The sequence below is a fragment of the Carassius auratus genome, unplaced genomic scaffold (genome assembly GCF_003368295.1).
Source record: "Carassius auratus strain Wakin unplaced genomic scaffold, ASM336829v1 scaf_tig00215868, whole genome shotgun sequence".
Classification (NCBI taxonomy): domain Eukaryota; kingdom Metazoa; phylum Chordata; class Actinopteri; order Cypriniformes; family Cyprinidae; genus Carassius; species Carassius auratus.
Window position 1 is genome coordinate 27,988 of NW_020528283.1, and position 22,382 is coordinate 50,369.

The 22,382-nt window shown below is 36.8% G+C and overlaps 3 protein-coding genes across 5 annotated transcripts in view; all 3 read right to left on the reverse strand.

Moving 5' to 3' along the window:
- Nucleotides 1–2,951: 2,951 nt before the first annotated feature.
- LOC113096086 (transmembrane protein 119-like) lies at nt 2,952–7,152 on the reverse strand. Its single transcript, XM_026261479.1, has 2 exons — nt 6,633–7,152; nt 2,952–4,066 (listed from the first exon to the last, which is right to left on the reverse strand). Exon 2 carries the CDS (start codon nt 4,049–4,051, stop codon nt 3,377–3,379), a length of 675 nt encoding a protein of 224 aa, XP_026117264.1. The 5' UTR covers nt 4,052–4,066; nt 6,633–7,152; the 3' UTR covers nt 2,952–3,376.
- Nucleotides 7,153–7,288: 136 nt separating this feature from the next.
- LOC113096084 (P-selectin glycoprotein ligand 1-like) lies at nt 7,289–9,589 on the reverse strand. The gene is made up of 2 exons (XM_026261478.1): nt 9,432–9,589; nt 7,289–8,920 (listed from the first exon to the last, which is right to left on the reverse strand). The coding sequence occupies exons 1-2, from the start codon at nt 9,432–9,434 to the stop codon at nt 8,042–8,044; spliced, it is 882 nt and encodes a 293-aa protein (XP_026117263.1). The 5' UTR covers nt 9,435–9,589; the 3' UTR covers nt 7,289–8,041.
- Nucleotides 9,590–9,734: 145 nt separating this feature from the next.
- Nucleotides 9,735–22,382, reverse strand: part of LOC113096082 (coronin-1C-like) — a 50,660-nt gene continuing 38,012 nt past the window's right edge. For all 3 annotated transcript variants that reach the window (XM_026261473.1, XM_026261475.1, XM_026261474.1), the window contains 9 exons: nt 18,720–18,842; nt 16,379–16,508; nt 16,004–16,185; nt 15,655–15,774; nt 15,344–15,448; nt 14,738–14,883; nt 14,144–14,201; nt 13,151–13,393; nt 9,735–12,080 (listed from right to left, as the gene is read on the reverse strand). In XM_026261473.1, the coding sequence (XP_026117258.1) occupies nt 11,961–12,080; nt 13,151–13,393; nt 14,144–14,201; nt 14,738–14,883; nt 15,344–15,448; nt 15,655–15,774; nt 16,004–16,185; nt 16,379–16,508; nt 18,720–18,842 (1,227 nt within the window). In that variant the 3' untranslated portion in view covers nt 9,735–11,960. The remainder of the gene's footprint in view (nt 12,081–13,150; nt 13,394–14,143; nt 14,202–14,737; nt 14,884–15,343; nt 15,449–15,654; nt 15,775–16,003; nt 16,186–16,378; nt 16,509–18,719; nt 18,843–22,382) is intronic.

Sequence of the window (22,382 nt, forward strand, 5' to 3'; positions counted from 1 at the left end):
GTGTTGAGTAGCCCCCACTCTTGGATTGCATGTTGTGCTAAATATTAATTATAAGGCAGAAAATATCTATACAACGTAATATGAATATCATATGCATAATGTTTCTAGTTTTGATTTTAAAATATGTTTGTGTAATGAGGTGTGCAGTGAAGCGCTCCCCCTGCTGGTTAAGCCCTGTTTATGCAGCAGTATTTATTCAGTCAACATGGCGTTAGCGGCTGCTGCCAAGCGCTGTGCATCTTCTGCAATTTTCGGTAGATCTTTGTCATTACCAGAGTTCAGATCAGCTTGCTCTTATCATAAAAAGGTACGTGTAACTTTTTCTTATTGTCGATCATGCCACGACAATTGATCCATTGATTCATTAAGTTGTAGTTCCTAATCGTAGTTGTTAGCTAAGCTAACATTAGATAACTGCGAATGTAAACAATACAGGAAGAACATTGTACATGTCCTACAGTATTTTCCGCAGTCTGTTTGACTATAAAAACACGTCATCGGCTGACCTATGAGTTAACATTACATTCATTCATATGTAAGTACATTTAGTTTCGTAATCCACTTGTGTAACTGTCCTACAAACTTTCATTCAGTACCTTAACTGTGCCACAGGTGAATAAACTTATATTTTTGTATGCTGACAGCTTTGTAAGCTCACAACAAATTCAATAAGGGAAAAGATTAATAAGCTGTGACGTTATGAAGGGCACTGTCATTATCTATCAAGGGCACGTTTCCTTTTGGTGTTAACCTTTATCTCAAATCAAAAAAAAAAAAAAAGAAATTGCAAGGTTGGCAGGTCTGCAAATCCTTTGATGTTAAATTTGATCAGGAAGTTGTTATTTGTTTAGATGTCTTACATGTCAGTTTTTTGTTCTATTCCCCTCTCAAGGTGGTGGATCACTATGAAAACCCCAGAAATGTTGGTTCCCTGGACAAAAATGATAAAAACGTAGGCACTGGTTTGGTAGGCGCACCTGCGTGCGGGGATGTTATGAAACTTCAGGCAAGACATGTGCTTTTAAATTCCAGCTTAGATGTATTTATTTACTATTTTCATGAGTAACTTTGTTTTTTTGTCAACCTGTCTGACAGATTCAGGTGGATGAAAATGGCAAGATAGTAGATGCCAGATTCAAAACTTTTGGCTGTGGCTCAGCCATTGCTTCCAGCTCACTGGCCACAGAGTGGGTGAAGGGAAAATCGGTGAGTTAATGTGACTCAGACCATTGCATGAGTTCACACTGTTATCAGATTGTCTCAATGTGCTCCATATTTGTTCTCTCAAGCGTTCCTAACAACATTTCAATGTTCTCTTCTCCATGTGCAGATTGACGATGCCCTGAAAATCAAAAATACTGAGATTGCCAAAGAACTTTGTCTACCACCAGTCAAACTTCATTGCTCTAGTATGTGTATCAAAATGGTTGTTTGAGATTGCAAACATATTGATAGCATCAAAAAAGGACAGATGTTCTGATTTCATAATCTTATTCGTGTGAATGTTTCTTTCTGGCAGTGCTTGCAGAGGATGCTATCAAGGCTGCATTAGCAGACTACAGACTCAAACAGAAGGACGACAAGGAGACATTGGCAAAAGCTAGAAATTAATGTACTTATTCACAGACGAGTCACTGTCATCAATTCTCATTGTGACTCAGAGAAAAATTGTATAGTGTATATGCTTTCTGTGGATATAATAAACGTATTAGCCAGCATTTATCTTTACTACTCTATTCACACTGCCTTTACATTGCTGGTTTGAAGTGGCTTGCATTGACCGACTTTGAGGATCTTTTGGATTCAAGTTTTTTCCTGTATCTCTGAATCACGCACATTAAAATAAACTCTGAATTCCTTAAGATCTCTCACTCTGACATGTAATGTCCTCTATATGAAATGCTTAATACTGCAATGTTTGTAAATGTACACTACTACAGTTTATAAGTTTGTTTAGATTTTCAGAGGGATCATTATAGTTTTGGCAGTGATTGTAAAAATAAGAATAAAAAGAGTAAAAAAGAATCTACTTTGGTGCTGTATTATTTGTTGTGAAAACTTAAAGTTGTAAATATTCATGTGCTATACATCGTTTTGTATTGTTCTCTACATATTTTCTATGCAAAACAGTTGCTTAAACACAGGTCATGATATTAATGTGTGCTAATGTCTCCTGGAACCTGTGGAAGTGGTGCAACACTCAGATTTCGTAGTAGGGTGCTCTTTAGTACCAAAAGCACTGTAAGCATCAGGAGGCCTGTAAGAGGCGTTAGATGCCACAGTGGATGATGCTCCAGGTGGCTTACCTGTTGAATTCTCCACACAACCAGGTTCCTCATCTGTGGTTGGACTGTAGGGTACTTGGGCGGAATGGGGTATAAAAGATGTCAAATTTAGAGAGGCAGTCTTCATAGTCTTCAGTCTCTCTAAGGTGGGCTGGTCTGACCCAAAGAATGATCTTGATATTGTACTACCAGTTCATTTAAAAAAAATAAAAAATTCCCGCCCTCTGTATAAACTCGTGTTTCAGGTAGCATCAGATCTAACCACTATAGCCACACTTTCAGTCTGTTCTGTATAACTTTCATCAAGTTTTCCAGATTCTGTGATTGTATTCACTGATGATATTCTCTCAACAGGCTTAAAAAGTCTGGGAAGATGGCCATGACCAGTACAGTTAATAACAACTTCTGTGCAAGGTGCAAAGGAGCTGTACATGCAGTAATAGAGCCATTGCCATCCATAACCTGTCCATTTTAAACCACCTATAAAGATACAAGATGTCACACTCACAAACCCACAGGTTATTGGTTAGCTCCACTGATCAGATGGGACAATCCACCGAAAGCCTGCTAATTTGCATTCATTCATTTACAAAACATACAGACCTCTTTTTAATTTATTTGGAACCGAGCAGAGTTCATTTTTGGAGAGTAAATTTTTTTATTTTTACTAAAAATCCATTTAACATACATGACAAAATATTAGCTAATTAAATCTGATATTGAGGAAAGTCATGAAGTTTAGATAAAATAACACACGGATAATAGCTTTAGGAAAGATACAGCATAAATTATGGGTTACCATGCAAATAGTCATGTCATTTGTAAAATATAATAAAGGAAAGTGGTCAGAAAAAAGTTCCAAAAGACATTTTCTCAAGTCTCTCAAAAGTAGAAATTGATTCACAAAATAATTTCAAGTGTTATTTTCCATATAATAACTCACTCTCTCTCTGATGATACAGTACAGTTGGGATATACACAGGTTGCAAAAGCAACAAGAGCACAAAGAAGTGAGGGCTAGATATCTATTAAAAGATTTATATAGAAACATTTTGGAATCAAGCTCATTCCTGCAGGTTCAGAAAAAGCTCTCAGGCTGTGGTGTGATTGGCCTTTCTGAGGTGACACGTACAGACCAGCGGCTGACTGGAGGTGGCGTTTGAGGTGGTTGGCTGATGCTCCTCTTTCTTCTGAGGCTCATCTTTCTGCATCTCCACCACTTCAACATCCTCCACCTGTTGGACCTCTTTCGGCTTTGGCCGGGGGTCTTTTCCATCCTTCTCACCGACTAATGCTTTGGTGGGTTCTCGTAGGGTCTTTGCAGTTGTTGTCTTACCATCCTGAATCTGGTTATGTGGTTTCTCCGCAGCTTTACTAGGTTGACTCATGTATTTCCTGGGTGTGTGGGTCTTCGGAGGATAGTAGGCCTCAAGCTTGCGTTTGTGGCTCATCGCTGAAGCACAGCAGACGATGAAGATGATGACTACTAACAGAGAGGTCACGACAATGATGAGAAGCAAGTTCTCCTTCAGGAAGTCCACCACCTGGTTGAAAAGAAAGTCTTTGATGCGGATGAAAGTGGTTGTTATGTTGGGAGGTGGCGAGGGGGATGGAGGACCATGGGTGGTACGAGCAATGGGAAAGATGAGTTCGGGTTCATCCCCACTACCCTCCATGGACACGTTGAATGGGGCGGGCTTGGCAAAGCAACTGCTGCCCCAAAGAGCAGTCAGGAGCAGAAAAACAAAGTGCAGAGAGAGTGACATACTTCCTCTAAAGACCTGTAAAATGGATACAAATGTTGTCATTACTAGTCACACCCAACAGAAACAGGAAGTGAGCATTATGTTTCATGAAGGTGGTTACAGTATTTTTTATATTATTTTACATATTTGGAAGTTCGTAACATTTTGCAACAAGGTCCCGTTAGTTAACATTAGTTAATGCATCAACTAACAATGAACAATACATTTGTGACCCTGGAGCACAAACCCAGTCTTAAGTCGCTGGGGTATATTTATAGCAATAGCCAAAATAAACATTGTACGGGTCAAAATTATAGATTTTTCATTTATGGCAAAAATCATTAGGATATAAAGTAAAGATTACGTTCCATGAAGATATTTAAATTTCCTACTGTAAATATATTAAAACTTAATTTTTGATAATTGCATGGCTGAGAACTTTGGACAACTTTAAAGGCGTTTGTTTTCAATATTAAATTTTTTTCAAATAGCTGTATCTCAGCCAAATTGTCCTATCCCAACAAACCATGCATCAATGGAAAGCTTATTTATTCAGAAAAGAAAGATGTTTTCTTGTGACTGGTTTTGTGGTCCAGGGTCACATTTGTTCAACTCTTCATTGTTATATCATCTTAGCTCAGGTCCATTCAATAATATTAAGAGATACAACCTTTGATAATAATGCAGAAGTAAATGCTTAAATTAACATTAACTAAGATTACTAAATGATTTAGAATAATCTTTCGTTACTTTATGTTTATTAATATAGTTAACTAATGTTAAAAAATAGAGCCTTGCTGTAAAGTGTTACCAAGAAGCTATATTTTTGTAAAACTATTTTAGTTAAACACCACCACCAATAATAATAATAATAATAACAAAATCAAAACTTTAAATTTGAATTTAAATACAAATAAAATTGGCATCCAAAAAATGTCAATTTTTTTTATTTTGCTTATATGTACTGTACCATGTTTTTTTTTTTTTTTTTTTTGGAAGTAATGTGGAGTACTAATATTAATACCATGGTATTATTATTTGTTTACATCACAGTGGCATGGTGGCATATTGTCTTTTTTCTACCTTATTTGAAGATTAATGAATTTCTTTAGTATTGCAAGGGTCATCAAAGTCTTTGAACTATTTTATGTAGCATGCAACATACTGAAAATGTTTCTTTTTTAAGCGATAGTTAATAGTTATCTAGATGGTCATGTACTCACACAGAGCTATTATCTATATAATCTGTATTATCGGTTTTCTTTCAATCACAGGAAGGAAGCTGCTTGTATCTCACACACACATCACTGTAGACTCTCACAAACTGTTTCCTCGCAGAAGAAGAGCTATTCTGGTTACATCCAGTCATTACTTATTTGGGGTGGAGGCGGAGGGAGTCCAGGCCTGGTTTGTAATTTCGCTGCCTAGCTGATGCTACCCGCTCACCACAGAAAAGCAAAAGCAAGGCCAGATATATATTTGTGAGGGTGCAGCAAGGCATGGGAGAGCCACAGCTCACAGGCCTGTATTTACAGCCCAGCTGCAATGAGACAGGCCACAGACCAGTGAGACTATTTCTGCACTGCTCAAGAACACACACATAATATTCATATGGTTTATACATTGGCAAGGCTCTGCATTAAGGCTAGACTATTTAAATATATATATTTTAACCATTGTAAAACAATAACTGGAGGTTTATAAAAAAATATAGGATGGATAAGCTTACTTTAACCATTAGACTGTAAACTGGCTCTTGGCTGCAGGTTAGGTTTGGAGGTAAATTCTAAAACGAACACCATCAGAATTTGTAGTGTAAACCACAAATTGAGTACTATCCAACAGAGTAATCTCTTCAAATGCCTTTACTTCTTTAAAACGTATGTTTATAAAAACTGTTCCCACTCAGTGCTGACCACATTCTCTGCTAATCAGAAGGCATTACATTTCTGCTTGTACAGTTTTGAATTAGTAAATTACAAGAGGAGATAATCTCGGCAATGTGCTGCAGGAACATTGCTTAAAAGACAGCAAACTCAGGCAGCATGTGCTAGATGAATCTAAACAGAATATGCATCCTCTGTGCAGACCACAAAAATGTAATAAAATAAGGAAACACATTTTAACAATAAAATAAGAAATGCAAAAAAAAAGGCAGATCACATAAAAAGAAAAGTATAAATGACAATATAAGAAACTTAAAGTATAATGGAAAATAAACAAAAGTGAACACTCACTTCACATTTTAAATGCATATCACAAAATATGAATATAAACCAAAAACAAAATGCTATTGCAAAATAGCATAGAAAAGCAAAGCTGGTTCAAATAAATGATTCAGCAACATTTGTTTGCAGACACCAGTATTTTAAGTTTTGTATTTATGACATTTATGACTCATTCTTCAAATTTTGAGACCACCCTATCAGGAAAGCTCATGATTAAACTCATAAACAAGCATTTTTTGAGTGAAACTGATACAAATTCATTTGAAAAGAGAACTGACATCTAATCTATGTATAGTGCTAATAAATTATTTATAAAATGTGAAGGTGAAACATGACACATACTCTCTCAATGAAGGAAATGCTCAAATACTCACTGCTGGATTTACTTCCTTACTCTGATGCACTTTGACCCCAACACTTCAAGCTACAGGTACTGTAGGCAAAATAAATATGTAAATACAGTTGTGGAAGATATATAGCTGCCTCTGCTGTCCGGAAAAGCTTATGGAAGCTTCTGTGTGGGTTTTCCTTAAAAAACTCTAGATATTTGCACAAGGACATTTCCCTCCCCTCTTGCTCCATCTCCTCCCTTTTTTTGGTCCTTCTCTTTCTCTCCTCTAGAACACGAATGGATGCATGGGACAAGGACAATCCAGCTACATTCATCAAACTAATAAGAAGTCAGATGTTCCAAAATAACATATTAGGATGTAAACATAGCTTCACATCCTGTTATTTTTCTTTATTAACATCAGAGATTGAACCGTCATTAATTGGTCAAAAAATATTAAATAAATTGACCCTTCTACTTTAATGCAATATAACCATTAATCAGTGCATGTTTTTAAATACTTAAGTTATTTATTTTCACAATTTTTTATATTCTTCAGAAACTACTTACATTTTTCCACTGATGTCACATAGCAATGGGAAAATAGTAACTAAGAGTTAATTAGCTACTTTCATTAATTTGGCATTATTTCATTCTTGTTTGCTTTGGCTCAATTATGGTATGTAAAGGAACACCAGCTTTTTCCTTATCCAATTTATTCCAAATGGAATGGAACATATTATTAAGCATAATAAATTCAAGTAATGTCAGCTGATTTTCAAATATCTTGTTTGGTTTGACCTCATATAACTTAATAAACAAATAAAAATGGGTTGCATACGTACAACACTTCACATTGACTTTAAAATGTAAGACATCCAAGTGACATCTATTAAATGATTTAACATTTTTTACTTTTAACATGTGGCGAGCATCTAATTTATGTACATTCGCAATGATAATGTTATATTCAGACTGTGATAATATCCAACATCACTCTTTAAATTATATAGCGCTAACTGAACCACAGACAGGAATAGACCATTTTCAGCAATGTATTCTGCCAAGCCTTGCTAATGTCTGTGCTCCTTAGTATATTTCAACACTGATTAAATATAACGTTTAAACATCTTCACACATGCAAAAAAAAAAACAACAATTACAATATAAGTGTTCCACTGATTAAATAAAAGATGTGGGATGTTCATTAGTATACAACAAAGCATAAAATGGCACTTTACAAGCCAGGCATCAGATAACTTAACTTATTTCATATGACTGAAACTCCCTAGAAAACTGATAAACCTGCACCACAGATATACTGTGGATTGTACCTCTTGGTGACCTCAAGAGCTGGGTTCGTGTCAAACACTGACAATGTTTGAAAGTACAAAATTCTGTGATCCATCAATAAAGCGCTGGTTCCTAGTGCATACAGAAACATTTCAACTTCTAAAGAGGGCCTTCGGTATCAGGAAGAAAACTGTTTAGAGTGAGATTATCTCCATCAAGATCTCCATCCTCAGTATTTGGGATCAATGCTCCATTACTTTTGGGATGTCGTCTTGGCTTTGGAACGGGGTGATCGGTATCATTCAGCAGGGCAGATATGCAGACCATCTCAGTCTCTTGGAGAAGCTGCGCCTTGAGCCTGTATCTGTATCCCGAGAGTTTCGTAGCCAAGCAGATGGTGCTAATGATAAAGATGGTGGTTAATGCTGCCATCGAGGCGATTGCGATGAGGCAACTGTTCACAAACCCGTCCTCTTGAGAAGAGGCAGTGGAACATGAATGAGTCATTGCTGTGGTTGATTTTTTGGTGGCTGTTGAGGAAACGTCAGTAGTAGGTCCTTTTGTATCCGTGGACATTCTTCTTGTTGCTGCTGTCATGTACTTCTCTGTTGACTTACTGGGCTTTAACGATGCAGGAAATGAGGGGGCAGAACTTCCTGCATGTGAAATGTGTCCAGTACTAGTATTTATTGTGGGAAGTTGGGTGAGAAAAGTACTCTCATTATCTGCTGGCTGGTGAACTGTCGGGTAGTTCTGTTGGGTGTGGTTCAGATCTGGAGTATGAAGGTATTCTGTAGCTGCTGAGACCTTTGAATCAGATTTCACCTCAACTGTCTGTAACGTTTCCACAGTGGTGCTTCTTGCATTCTCAACTTCTGCTATGGTTGCTGTACTCTGTGTGTCACTGGTGTTTATCGATGTCACATTGCGACTAGTTTCTCTTTTCATCCTAAGAGGAGTTGGCGTGACTGAACTGCTCAAAGTCAGCAGGAAAACAAGAACTGGTAAACACCCAAGCCTGTTAGTTACCATTGCCATCTGCACAAAAAGGACAGAGAATGTTGCAATGATGCTTAAGATGCACATATTTTCACATGCTATTAATGAGCAGATTTATATACTGTATGGTTATTCCCCTCTAGTATGTTCAGTGGAGAGGAGCTTTAAGACAACGAGAACTGAGAGCTAACTGAGGTCTAGCAACAGTGAAAGAACAAAATGCCTCATTGTTACATACAGATTGCTCGTACTTTAACAAGCTCATGGTGGCAGTTTGTGAATATAGCATGTGGTTACACCATTTAGGTAAAACACTTCATTTTAGCTGACAAATTGTCTTTTTACAGTTATCAATACTTTACTACTCCTTTTAAAATAGATTACGGTTAATGTCATGGTCAAACTTCATGAAATCTTTAAAAATGTACTTTCAGATTCAAGTAGTGTCGAGTCTACAAGTTGATGAATTTTCAAAATCACAAACCTAAATTCTGATTTAAGACGCAAAATTTGTCAAGGCAAACTTTGAATACAAAACTAAACTACATACCATCCGTTTCTTCTGTTGATGGGGTGTTGATCTGGAGTTCAACTGAACGTTATGCCCCCACACACGCTCACAATGCTGTCTCAAAACCTACTCACTGCAGGAAATACAGGAAGTCAAACCTCATGAAGCGTCAGACCAAAGCTGAGCTTCTCAAACTCTGACGCAAACACAAATGAGCGAGACGAGACTTAAATATCACATCTTAGTTCCCTAAAACACCAAGTTAGAACTTGGAACCAACTACACTTCCACAAAGAATGGTTTAATAATTAGAGAGAGAGAATAAAAGAGAGTGAGACAAAAGACCAAAAATTCAGTTTATTATTATTTTTTCTGGTAATCAGTAAGACTCTTTATACTTGAAGCAGATAATGAACAAAAATGGAACAGTTATGCACAAAATTTAATTTCTAGTTCTCCTTCCTTTCAATTCTAATTTTATTGTATCATTGGAAACATTAAAGGCTCACAGTGTGCATAGAGGGGAATTTCTTTAAAATGCTCTGAAAATCCAACTGATGGATAAACACCTACCTACAGCCAAAAACATGTAAAGGAAAATTAAACTAAAAAAAAAACAACATTTACAAAGCATCTAAATAAATCACTTACATCCAGCCTTCTTCCTGCATTATCATTTCAACCTCCATAAGTCCCTTTTCACTTCAATCATTCACTCCTTTGAAACCACACACACTCGAGGCTGCATCACAGATGCCTCCTGAGGCCACTTAAACACTCAATATGGAGCCATCACATCTCCTGAAGTTGATCCAGCTCAGCACATCTGTTCCCATAAACACGGCCCCTACGTTTACAAACCCTTCACTATAAAACTTCACCAAAAAGAGAGAAAGCGAAAGCGTGAGAATGACATCAGAGGTTTTGAGTTGTTTGTTGTTGCTGTCGACGCAGACAGATCTGAAGCCTTGTTTCAAATGAAATTCTTGTAGGTCAGGTAATGGTTCCGAGGTGAGAAGTTGGTGTCTATTTTAGGCTAAAAGACATGCAGAGGAGGGAAGGTGCTTTTCAGAACCTATGAAAGAGGCACTAGGCAGTGATGCAAACCGAAATGAGATATGTAGAAGCATCAAAATGAAAACCACAAGAGAACGCTCTGAGGAAGGATATAGCCAAAGCAATCTAAAACCAGAAATCACAGTTTCCACTCTTCCTGGCATGACCAATACATAAACAAAAAAAAGCCACTTGTCATCAACTCAAACTTACGGCATACATAAATACGTTCGTGAAATTATCATCTAGACATGAGCTGCCCTTGAGAGAATTGGTTCTGCTTGGTTAGGACTTAAGAGAAGGAAGTTAATCATGACTCAATATTTTGCTGGTAGTCACACTCTACAATGAACAGCAAAAGTTCTTGAGACTCATACAAGCTTGGTTTCTGAGACGCTGTGGACGGCACAACTAAAGATGAGGTTTGTAGGAATTAATGAGAAAGCTAAGCAGACCTAACAGTGTTCCTTAGACCTGAATGACATCTGAATAGAACAAAGTCAGGGTAAAAGCTATCAAGCCCGTAAAGCAATGAATGGCCATTAAGCATCTATGGACATTATCTTGTTCTGAGTTTATATCATCATGTTTTGGGATGTGAAACTAGAAGCGGAGACTTGCTAGAGTTTACAAAATGAGACCCATGCGTTTTCTGGCTTCATTCAGGCTTCAAACAGATACGTGGAACGAAAAAGGGGAAAAACCGACTCAATTTGCTTGTATTACCATTACGATGAGTAACTTTTGCCAGCAAGTGTTCGGAGATGTGAGTACAGTACACACTGGCTGTGTTCATGGCAACCACCAGAACCACAATTATTTTTATCATTTTGCTAATTAATATCTTAACACTTTTACATTGCACATGTATTGTTTTCCAGTAATGGTTTGTAAACTTTTTCCACTCTTCCACATTTGCCAAGTTTTTTTATTTGATATTTTATTCTCTAGAAAGACACATATAACAGTGATGAATGGTTCCAATGATTTCCCCTCCTTGCATTAATAGCATATTGCTTTGTCCCTTATAAGAAATGGAAATCTAGTCAAATACTGTCAGGGAGGTGCATAACTCCTCTATAAATTTGGCAACTCAGAAGGGTGAGAGGGGAACTGCAATACTGACTACTTCAAAGTTTGAGCTCATCAAGTTCATGTAACTGCTTCAGGATGCAATCTTTTGGGTCACAATTTTAATAAGAAAAGCAAAACAAAAATCTTAAGACCTTTCAAGAACACCAGATAAAACACAGCTGTTGCTGAAAGATTGGGAGTGAAATGGAGTAAAAAGCTAAACAGGTCAAATTTTCTTGCTTTCCAAATGGCCGTGTGGTATAAGCAGGCTTTAGGGATTGCAAAAAAAAAAAAAAAACATTTTGGAATGTTGGTTGGAGTCTTTTCAAGGCAGGCTTCAGACGGAACGCTGTCATAGTGATTGGCAGTGACGGGCCCCGCCCACCTGGCCAATGGGATATCCTGAATAGAAGAAGGGGAAGGAATTTCAGGGTCCTTTTAGATGTCCATTTTAGACAACTGCTGCTCGAGGTTGGCAATTCTTTTTTCCTGACTGCTGACCAGCTCTCTGAGAGATTTCATTTCTTTCAAAACTTCATCCAGCTTAGCTTCACTTTTCTGTTCAGATAGAAAAAGTAGAAGACAAAAGTTAAGGACAACTTGTGCCAATAAAAAGGAGTTATTAATTATAAGTCATAACTGATATTACAGACCATAATTGGAAAAATGGGGGGTAGGGGGGTGTCACACACACACACACACAAATATATAATAAAATCACTTATAACGAATCAACAGGCCATATGCCAGAGTTATATTAGCATTATTTATTTCTATTATAGTATAAATTCATAAGCTGTTTATATTTATTTTCAAGTTGTCATTTTAGTTTTTGTAATTCTGCTTAATTTTTTATATTTCGATTTTATACAGGCATTATTTATTTACTATTATAGTGTGTATATATATATATATATATATATATATATATATATATATATATATATATATATATATATATAAATTTTTTATATTTAACAAGCTTTGTTTATATATATTTTCAAGTTGTCATTTTAGTTTTTCTAATACAGCTTGTTTTTAATATTTATATTTAGCTCATTTAGTTTTATTTTTTCATTTAGTACTTAAGCTTATTTTGTATAATTAGTTGCCAAGGCAACATGTCCATTTTTCCCCCTTTTCACTTTACCTATTTCAGCTATTTCAAAATTGAATAGTTGCAAATTTGGTTAATTACAAAACTGCATATGTAAATATTTAAGATGCAAACTATAGCATAATCTTTGGGTGTGATAAATAGCAGCTAACACGGGCGTGTCTGAAGGCCAGTGTGATTGCAGCCCTGAGCAGGGAGAGCTGGGTAAAGAGGGCGGGACACACGTGCTGCTGCTGTCATGTGGTTAAGCAGGCATGCGGCTGGGGTTTGGGAACATCCTTAAAACTATAAAAATGGGCCAAAAAGAGAAGCTGGCCTTGAACAATACAATCATTTAGCTGCATGTAGGTCACTCTGAACCACAGTGCAATTTACAAGTAAAGAAATTGTGTTTACAGAGAATTTAGAAAATTGAGATTTGGGAGGAAAAAGAGGATAGGAAAGCGAAATGAAATTCAATAGGATGATAATCCAGACTGGAGAAATAGCTAAGTAAATGAGTCCCACTCACAATAGATGGTGTGGAGGTGGCAGTCTTGATGGCAGGAGTGGTATTCTCTGTATTCTTGCTTAGCTTGTTGTCTAGGATGTTCTTCTTGACCACTTTGAGATCACGGTTCTTGCCTGGGATGTATGCATGTTTCAGGGATATCAGGACAGGGTCTCCATTCTTCCCTTCAAACCATTCCTCAGCCTCCAGGGGGGCCTCCGGACCAGCAGTGTCGGGGTAAAGATCATCCTGGAACAAGTCCGACTGATGGAAGGAAGAGTGTTAGAAGTTGTTAAGAAATGTAGTAGATGAATCGTGCAAATCATTCAATCAATCATGCAAAAGATGCAGAGTTCAGGTCCCTGGTGTCAAAGCTGTTTTCTCAATTTATGTCTGTTGACCATTCTTTTGTGGCCAGTGAAAATGTTGTCTATTTTCGTATTTTCATATATTTCATATATGGAAACAATATTTATATTTTGCATCAAAAACTACTTACACTATCATTCGAAAAAAAAAGCTTGTTGTCAGTAATGTTTATGATGTGGCTAGTGAACATTTTGGCAGCACTGGGCCTTATCTAACTCTGGTCCTGGGTCAGAGGGTTATTCTTATTATTGAACCCTTATTAAAAACAGAGGGACACAAACATAAAGAAGGTGAAGTGAACAACGCTTTTTATTTTGGACACTGACTCCTCCTGCAGTGTTGCCTAGGTGCCGTGGTAAACAGTTAACTCACATGTTTGGTTTCAACATACTGCGGTTTAAAGCCAAATAATAAAATGTGATGAAAGACCTGTAGAGGAGGAGTAGTATCAAATTAATGAAACCCAGTGTGAAAAACCACCTGGATGCATTTCAAAACCGGGTCTGGTAAACTAATAGAACAGCTCTTTCACAATGCCAGAAAACAGAAGCCAAAGCAGGAAGTTGTGGCTCAGAATATACAGTCCAGGCTGCAGGGCTGCTGTACTCTTAAAAACAAAAGAGCAAAACAACTCAAAAGGCTCACTTTTCTTGGCACGGTCATGATGATAGGTTCACACTTTCTCTCATGCAGTTTGTAAAACCTGAGAATACACACACAAAGCACACAAGTCTATTAGAACATTTCATGAAGACAGCAGACGTTAGTGTAGGACTCATTTGGGAAGTCAAGCGATTAAACACGAGTCTTAGATGCCCATAAAAATGGAACCTCTATTAATGCATCACTCCTGGTTAGGAATAGAAATCTTATTCTGAAGAATCCTTTGAAGAATCCTAGTCTAGTGCTGCCCTCTTTTGGGTGGATTGGGACTCTATCTTCCCTTCATGCCTTGGTGTTGAAAAATAGAACTACAAACTATTTCTTAAAAATCTCAGCAGTTTATGAAAAACTAGCAAAACCTAGACTAAATTAACTACATTAAAAATAAACATTCAAAAACTTGCAAAGAAACATCTAGGTCATGTTTTACCTTAAAATAAAAGGATGTGTGTGCGTGTGTTGTGTGTTAATACACACACACACACACACACACAGACATATATGCATGCACACATGCCATGTTTCATGAGATTCTAGCACGTGCTACCATCAGCTAAATAATTATTGTTGCTATACCTTGCGATCTCACACTTGTTGACGTCCAGTCCTCTCTTGGGCATGTATCCCATGCCCCTCTGAGGCTCCTTAGTGATGAAGGTGTTGAGGTAATGGACAAAAGGAGCTTCATCCGTGATCTCAAAGTAACGGATGCTGCTGTCACCCTAATAGAGATAAAACATCAGTCAGCCACTAAAACCATCGTTATTACCATCGTCCCATTTCCAATAAACAAACAGAATGCAACATAATAAATACTAAATATCCAGGTGTACACAATATATAAAATAACGTTACAATTAATTTTTTTTCTATTTTAATATATTTTAAGATGCAATTTATTTCTCTGATGGCAAAGCTGAATTTTCAGCATCATAATTCCAGTCTTTGGTGTCACACGATCTTTCAGAAATCTTTCTAATATGCTGATTTGGTGCTCAAGAAACATTCCTTAATATCAAATGTTGATTTTTGCGTGTGTGTCAGTTTTTTTCCCCAATAGAAATTCCAAAATAATTGCATTTATTAGAAAAATAAATTTTATATTATTATTATTAATGTCTTTACAATCATTTTTGACAGCTACTCCAGACTTTGAAACAGCAATGCATGCGCTGCATTTACCTTCCCACACAGGTAGACCACATTAGTATCGGGATCATAGAAGGGCAGGAGGACTCCATTACTGGTGTCCATCTCATGGACAGAAATTGGCTCCTCCATATTCTCCTGACAGACAGACAGAGCAAATATATGGTTCAAATATATTAAAAAGGACAATTATATGTCACTTCCATCAGAAACTGCAACTAACAGTTATTTTCTTAATCTGGAAAATATAAAAAAAGACCAAAATTACGCAAGCCTGTATTTGTTTGAAGCATCATGAGCAGGTGTTAGGCTAAAATTTGTCTACGCTTTCCATAGCAACTTACCGGATCCCAGAGGGCGAGTTGTCTCTCGCTCATGCGGCTAAAACCAGTGGTGAACACTTTGCCGTCGGACAGGAAAATGGCTCTTATAGGCCTGGCACCCTCATGGGCCTTGTCCTTCTCCTGTCAGCGAGGCACACAATAATACATCACAATAATGCTCACACTCACTCAAAACTGAGCAGCCGAATGCTTTTCAAGTCAAGTAAACACATCAACATCCAGCACCTCAACTGACAGAGGAAAGCCAGAGAAACTGATTGTCAAACCATGTAATTCAGAAACGTTTATATTGAGAGTTACCAAAAAAAAACACAAACGCTACTATTTGTTTAGAAAAGCAAGCACTCACCGCAACGATGTCCTCCTTGCGTGGGTCGATCACACGGACCTTCTTGTCCTTGCATGCGGTGCAGATGAGACTGCCGTTGCGGTTCCAACAGACGCTGAAGATGATGTCAGGGTGCATATCCTCAAGGGTGATTATGGCTTCCCCCGTCCCCACATTCCAGATGATAATCACATTATCACAGCCTGCAGAAAACCCCAAAAGAAAATGGGGAAATAATCATGTTTGAATGTTAAAGAAGGTATTTATTAGACACCACTGAAGCTTTTTTGACAGATACTGATAAAGGCAACTGGATGAGTGTCAAAACATTCAACACATCTGTTACGGTTTCTTTCAAATTTCTTTCTCCCTGATGGATCAGATGAGGCTTCTCACCTGCGCTGAGCAGGACGTTGCGTGCAGTGGGATGCCAGGTAACAATTCCCACTCTCTTAGAATGACCCTCCAGCACTACCACTGGCTCTGGCATCGAGGTCACCAAGCCATTCTCTGGAATCTGCCACACCTGAAAACAACAACAACAAAAATTCATATGCAAATATTCGATTCATTTAAAATAATACTGAAGTGCAAGAGTAATTGGAAATGAAGTATATCGTTAACCAAGCCTAAATCCAATACAAAATACTTTTGGAAAATTAAATCACACTGAAATAAAAATACATATTAAATGAAAAAAAATTGACTAACTGAAAATTAGAAATGTTGCCTTGGAAACTAACTGAAAAAAGCTGAAGTTGAAGTACTATATTGCTAAAAACTAAAACGGATGAAAACGAAGCTAAACAGAAAAAAAAAAATTAAAAAAAAATAATATATATATATATATATATATATATATATATATATATATATATATATATATATATATATATATATATATATATATATATGAAGTACATTAACTAAAAATATTAATAAATACCAAATTGCATTTAAATAACACTGAATCAAATAGTTGCTAAACTGCATTATGTACCAAAATTATGAACCAAAAATGCATTCAAACAAATCATGTTGTTTTATTTCTATAATTAATTAATTTGCCAGGAGGTTGCAAGTATCAGATGAAAAACTGATACGGAAATAGAAAGAGAAAATATAATAATAAAAATGACAAAAGCACATAACTAAATTACTAAAATTTAAAAATACATAAATTCCAATTCAAAAAATACAAATTGTATATAAATAACCGTAATTTAAATGTTTAATTCAGTTTTAGTTTAATTACATTATGATGAAATCTTATTAAACTTTTTTTTTTTTCACTTCACATTAATTTGTTAATTTTAAGTTACATTAAGGTAACTGAAGGTGGCAGCAGAGGGCAGAGTTTTGATTTTAAACAACTATTAAAAGTACAGATGTTCTTTCAGAATTTTTATGGCAGAAATAGTAATAGTAGTATGTGATTATTAAGTCAGCCTCTCTCCTTAACTTCCTTTCTTCTCAGCTAAATTTCCATTATTCTCAGCATTTATTACATGTTTACATACTTTTACAATAGCTCTCAGAAACACTTGATTCTGATTGGATAAATCACAACAATTTAAGACTAAATATTTATATATAATAGAGTGTATGAGTGTACATTATCACTTCACCTAACCATTGCTAAACCTGTTTAATGTCATCATCATCATCATCATCATCATCCCCTAAACAAATCAAAGGTATCTAATGAAACTGCCCTCCAGCATGACTATACCACAATATAATTCAGTTGTCATGAAACTGGGAACGTAGGGTAAAAAAATACAAAAATACAAAAAACTTGTAGGAGTCATCACCTTTCCAGGACTCTGTATTCCCCAAGAGAGGACAAGAGACAGTGTCCTGTTAAACTCAACACTCATTACACGTACACAAGCACTATTTTTTCTGCACACTGGCCAAACAAAGGCTAGCTGCATGACAAATAGACCCAGAGCCAGCCAGACTGACCTCAGAACTATAAAATAGTAACTGCTGATTCAATGACTTCAGGCTGGGCTTCAACTAATCTAAAACAGTCCAGAAGAGCAAGCCTTCAGTTACGCTGTGATCCGATCTACTGCCGTTCACATGAGTCATGGGGCAGACTTTGCCAGCCACACATGGACTCAATGGGTGGGTGGAGATGTGATGACGGCTATTCAGGGAAACTTTATCTACAAATGGTCATATCCACCCAATTGACAAACAAGCTTTAGAATGACTGCAGGGGTTTAGCTAGGGTTGTACACATACAAAATAAATAAATAAACAGTACAATGCCATCTTAGAACTTTTCTGTACAGAATTAAAACATGCTGCTATTCAACTGTTAAGTCGGCGTCAAATTAAGTGTAGAAGAAATGCTTCTGGTTAGGGGTTCAAAAATGCATTAATGTGTATAATCCTGACAATTAACACCACATTGCACTGATTACTGAATTTAATAGTTATAATTTATATCATTTATACATGTACTATGAGATAGTTTTTTAAAGAAATTAACACCTTTTTAGAATTAAACTGATTAAAAGTAATAGTGAAGAAAGTTGCAATGTTACAAAAGATTTCCATTTCAAGGAAGTGCCATTTCTAGTCAAAGAAACTGTTTTCAACATAACTAATTATAAATATTTCTTGAGCACCAAATCAGCATGAATCTGAAGTATCACCTACTTGACACACGGTCTCAAATTTAATCTCATTTACATGACAGCAAATGTAAGGAATGGTGACGTACCATCACGGTGCAGTCTTCAGATCCACTAGCGATGACCTGGTCGTTGTGAGGACACCAATCGATGTCCAGAACAGGGCCAGTGTGCCCACATACTGTAGGGTAGGCCTTATCGATACGGCCCGTCTGCAGAGAGAAAACAAAGACAAATATGAAGTATGAAAGCATTCAGCTCTTTGGGTAAATGAAATGAGCTCTGACAATACCAGCTCTACTTTACACCAAAACAAACACTAACGGCCTGGCCTCCGCGCATGAAATGAAGCCATTCTTCTCCAAACTTTCAAACAATGGCTTATCCGTTCATTCAAACCAATGGCAGAAACATTTACACACAGCAGCTGATTCATAATACACAGAAATATGCATGCAACAGGCCCTTGACCCTTTATCTCTCAGAGTGAAAGGTCACAAGGAGGTTTGGGCATGAAGAAAGTGTGCCACAATTTAAAGGAACTATAAATGTATTGCACATATTATTTTGTTAAATATTTGATTCCTTGCATCAGTTCTTTAAAATGGACAGTTTAAATCAATCAGTTCAGAGATTTTTTATTTATACTTTTACAAATTTTTGATTTCCAAATAATACTACGATTATCTATTTAAAGAGAAGTGGACTAGTCCAAAAGGCAGCCAGATTTCTTCATCACATCCAATGTGACTGTTTGCAAGCATGTCTGTATATGTAAACCAGTGTATTTGAAACAACATGATTTCTCTCCTCTCCCTTGTACACAGCAAACAAAGAAGCCAAATAAAGGCATGACCGTGGTCCCGTCCCCAGTCAGCTGACTTCCTGATGACATCAGTGCCCTCTGCTCTCCGGGTCACGACCTTTGATCCCTTGTGAATCCACAATGGGTCGAGAGACGAGCACACCCAACACTTTTGCCCACGCGGCTGCTTTGCCTATGATGCGATGACATCACAGCAGAAAGCCCCGCCCAGTAAATCACAACAGCCTGAGATATTCTCAGGACCCAGCCTGTAGAAAAAGACACTACCCACCTGTGTGGAAAACCACTCCGTGTACACATTCCTTCTCAAGTCTGGGCATGGTAATAACACAGCCTTATGTAAGAGAAACTATACCGTTCACAGTTATTTGCTAGTTAACCATCCCGTTTCTTTTGGAGTGTGTGTGGTAGTTTCAAATGAGAAGAAGGAATTAGGCACTAAAACAGTATTTTGCAAGAAAAGATCAGAGGTAACTGGAAAGAAAGGAAGACAAAGGAACACGTAAAAATGAAGTTCTTGAAACACAGAGGCCTATTATCAGGAAGACTGATTGGCAATCACTTTACAAACAACTAAACAAGCATAGAGACAGACTGGCTCTCACACACAGATACAGCGCTGCCGCTTGCCAATAAAAACAGAATTCACTTAAAGTTCCTAATTTAAAATCCAGTTGTGGGCAGCAGTCTGTCAAACATCACACGCACCACAGAAAACCAACAAAACAAAATAGGTGTTTGTATGAGACTAGTGCGAGAGAATCACTGATGTTGCCTGTGTTAGGAAGTTAAGGCGATGCGATGCTGGTAAACACGATACGTGCAGAAAGGAATGTGACGCAACTACCTGAAAAGCACTGTTGGAAAGCGTCATGGAAACAGCAGGTCATATCTAGAAAAGTACTGACACATTTCAACAGTTTTACAGAATTTACATTTTGCCTAACATTTCTGCTTTTTGCATTTCTTACTGTAAATAAATCTAAAATAAATCTAAAAAAGATCAAATGTACAAATAAACACTGATGTAATCGAGTTTAGGGATGCACGATAAATATTGCATGATATTTAATGCGCATCTTGTCAGTAAAGCGGGTTCTGTATTCAGTGGTTAATCTCTACATGTGCATGATTTCACATGGAGCAGCAATTTCTACACAGAGTTGTTGCTCACTGACTAGCTGCACAAAATCCGATCATATTTTGCGCAGCTTGTGAGTGCACAATGGCTCGGTGTAGAAAATACTGCTCCCAGTGGTGGACGAAGTACACAAATCAAGTACTTGAGTAAAAGTACAGATACTGTACATGTAATAAAATATTATTCCAGTAAAAGTACTCCTAATTCAATTTTAATGGAAAGTACAAAAACACTCGATTTTTTTAATGTACTTACTGCAAGTAAAAAAAGTACTGATAGATTCATTTTGTATAGGCTACTTTAATTTTATATTAGCACATTTTTTATAATCCTACTGTTCGAAATACCTGGGATTTTCCCAAAATAACCACTATATGGAGTCAAGCCATATTTTTGTTGTTGATATGGACTATGCTGACGGAAGTAATGTTCACTGTGAAGCTTACACTGCGATGTACCTGAGAGAAAACAGTTGACCATATGATTTTCATAAAAAAAAATAAAAAAAAAAGTGTTTTAAAATTTGTTGTTTTGCAGAACAGCACAGTTATATATGACATGAGAATAAGGCCTGAAGTTAGGAAGAACATTTTAAGGAAAATATAATATGTTCATAATGATTTTTTTCTCTGTGGTGTATAAACACCCCTGGCCAAATGCCCCCAGAGGGCATCACTTCCCACTTTGATAATTACTGTAGTTACCATGTTCTGAACCACACAACATTCATTTTTCCATCAGATGTAATCTATCTAGGTGGTTGAATAAAAATATTTGAACTTAGCACCAGCAAGCTTTTTAGCTATACTGTTAGCATCAGCTAACAATATTTATTATTTTCATTATGTTATGAATAAACATTCATATCGGTCTACTCGGCTAGTTAATCCAAACAATACAAAAATTTATACTGTTGATAAAGAATATAGAAACCGATGTCACATAAGGCTAAATACGTAGCATTTTTAATAAAATGGTTAACGTTATGACAGCGGGGAATTTAAACATGCATGAGTTATTTTATTTAATCGGTGTATTAATGTTTAACTTTTTTGACTTAAAACAGAGACACTGATTGTGATGTGTCTGCATTCAAGCATTTCAGTGGCTTAAATAGATCACCCTTTACAACAGATTTAGTTCACAAACAACTGACAGTTTTGACCTAAATATGATTTTCAGTTACAATAATTAATCCTAAAATTCGGCATTAGTAACTTACTTTTAGCAGCATCAGTCGCGCACGTGCTCAAAAGATCTCCCGGTTCTTACTTGTGAATTCAGTTCACTGGAGACTCGCACTAAACGGTTCATTTGAATCAGTGAGTTGTCGACTCGAGAACAGCTACAATCGGATCATTCTAATTCCTGAATTAATCGTTTGGTGCGATTTGTGCACCGATTTAAAAGGTTCAATGAAAAAGAATCAGATCATTCTTGAATCACACACAGCTTCTGCGTGTCGGAGCATGTGATATTATAAGGAGTAACAATATGTTTTATTTAATGTACATCTTATGCTTTGGAATGTAGCGAAGGAAGAGTTGCTCAAAATAAAACTACTCCAGTAAAGTACAGATACTTGAAAAATGTACTTAAGTACAGCAACGAAGTAAAGCTACTCCATTACTGTCCACCACTGGCTGCTCCACGTGAAATCACGCACGTGTAGAGATTTACAGCTGATTACAGAACCGCATTACAGACTAGATGAGCATTAAATATCATGCAATATCGTGCATCCCTTATCGAGTCAATCCTTGGACAGCAGTCGTTTAACCAACG